The 736-nt window shown below is 54.6% G+C and overlaps 1 protein-coding gene across 1 annotated transcript in view; it reads right to left on the bottom strand.

Moving 5' to 3' along the window:
* Window positions 1-289: 289 nt before the first annotated feature.
* PV06_11677 (uncharacterized protein) overlaps window positions 290-736 on the bottom strand; it is a gene marked incomplete at both ends in the record, with an annotated part of 4990 nt that continues 4543 nt past the window's right edge. The window contains one exon of the mRNA XM_016413388.1: window positions 290-675. Within this exon, the coding sequence (XP_016256238.1) occupies window positions 290-675 (386 nt within the window). The remainder of the gene's footprint in view (window positions 676-736) is intronic.

The raw sequence follows: 736 nt of genomic DNA, 5'->3' as shown, positions 1-736 counted from the left end.
GGGGTGCTAGGTACCTTCTCCATGTGCTAGCCCGCGAGAGAGAGAATTGCAGGTTGGTTTGATTAGTGTGCTGCTCAACAGAAAGAGTATCGCTACTCAAGTCGGACATTAGATGGTGGAGGTCTTATGATACTACATTTCTTCATTTGGGTTGCATGAGTTGCCATCCGCGATGATGGCATAAGTTCAAAGGCTTCAGTCCTTGATCCGATCATAGTCCTTGCTTAACATGCACGTCGCCATCCTCTTCTGCCTCAAATACCCTGCCCTGCATCCAATTCACGGCCGCTTACACCACCTCTCTCTGTTCGGCGGCGATGTTCTCCTTGCCGTGCATTCTCCTCGATACGTCCGTGTTGAATTTCGAGTCTGGATTGGGCGACAGCAGTGCCCCTCCGATCGCCAGGACGCCAAAGGCGATGCTGATGAGATACACAATCTGCACCGCCTTGGAAAACGCCGTCTGGTAGGCGATGGTCACCGTCTCTAGGATGGCGGGCGTCAAACCACGTACGCCGGCGAACGAGCCAGTGGTGAAACCATCTAGCAGCGCCGGAATCTGATCTGTCGCGATGCCAGCTTTCTCGGCAGCCGGCACGACCGTTGTAGTGATGAAGTGTGCGAGCTTGTTGTTCTGGACCGTGCTGTAGATGGCGAGGGCGATGGTGGCGATGGCTGTACGGCCAGAGATCAGAACCCCGACTGCTGCGCCGATGTCCTTCTCAAGTTGTGTGAA

This window comes from Exophiala oligosperma (assembly GCF_000835515.1).
Source record: "Exophiala oligosperma strain CBS 72588 unplaced genomic scaffold supercont1.50, whole genome shotgun sequence".
Taxonomy (NCBI): domain Eukaryota; kingdom Fungi; phylum Ascomycota; class Eurotiomycetes; order Chaetothyriales; family Herpotrichiellaceae; genus Exophiala; species Exophiala oligosperma.
The sequence above is the reverse complement of the archived record's forward strand: the minus strand, read 5'-3'. Positions and strand labels throughout refer to the sequence as shown.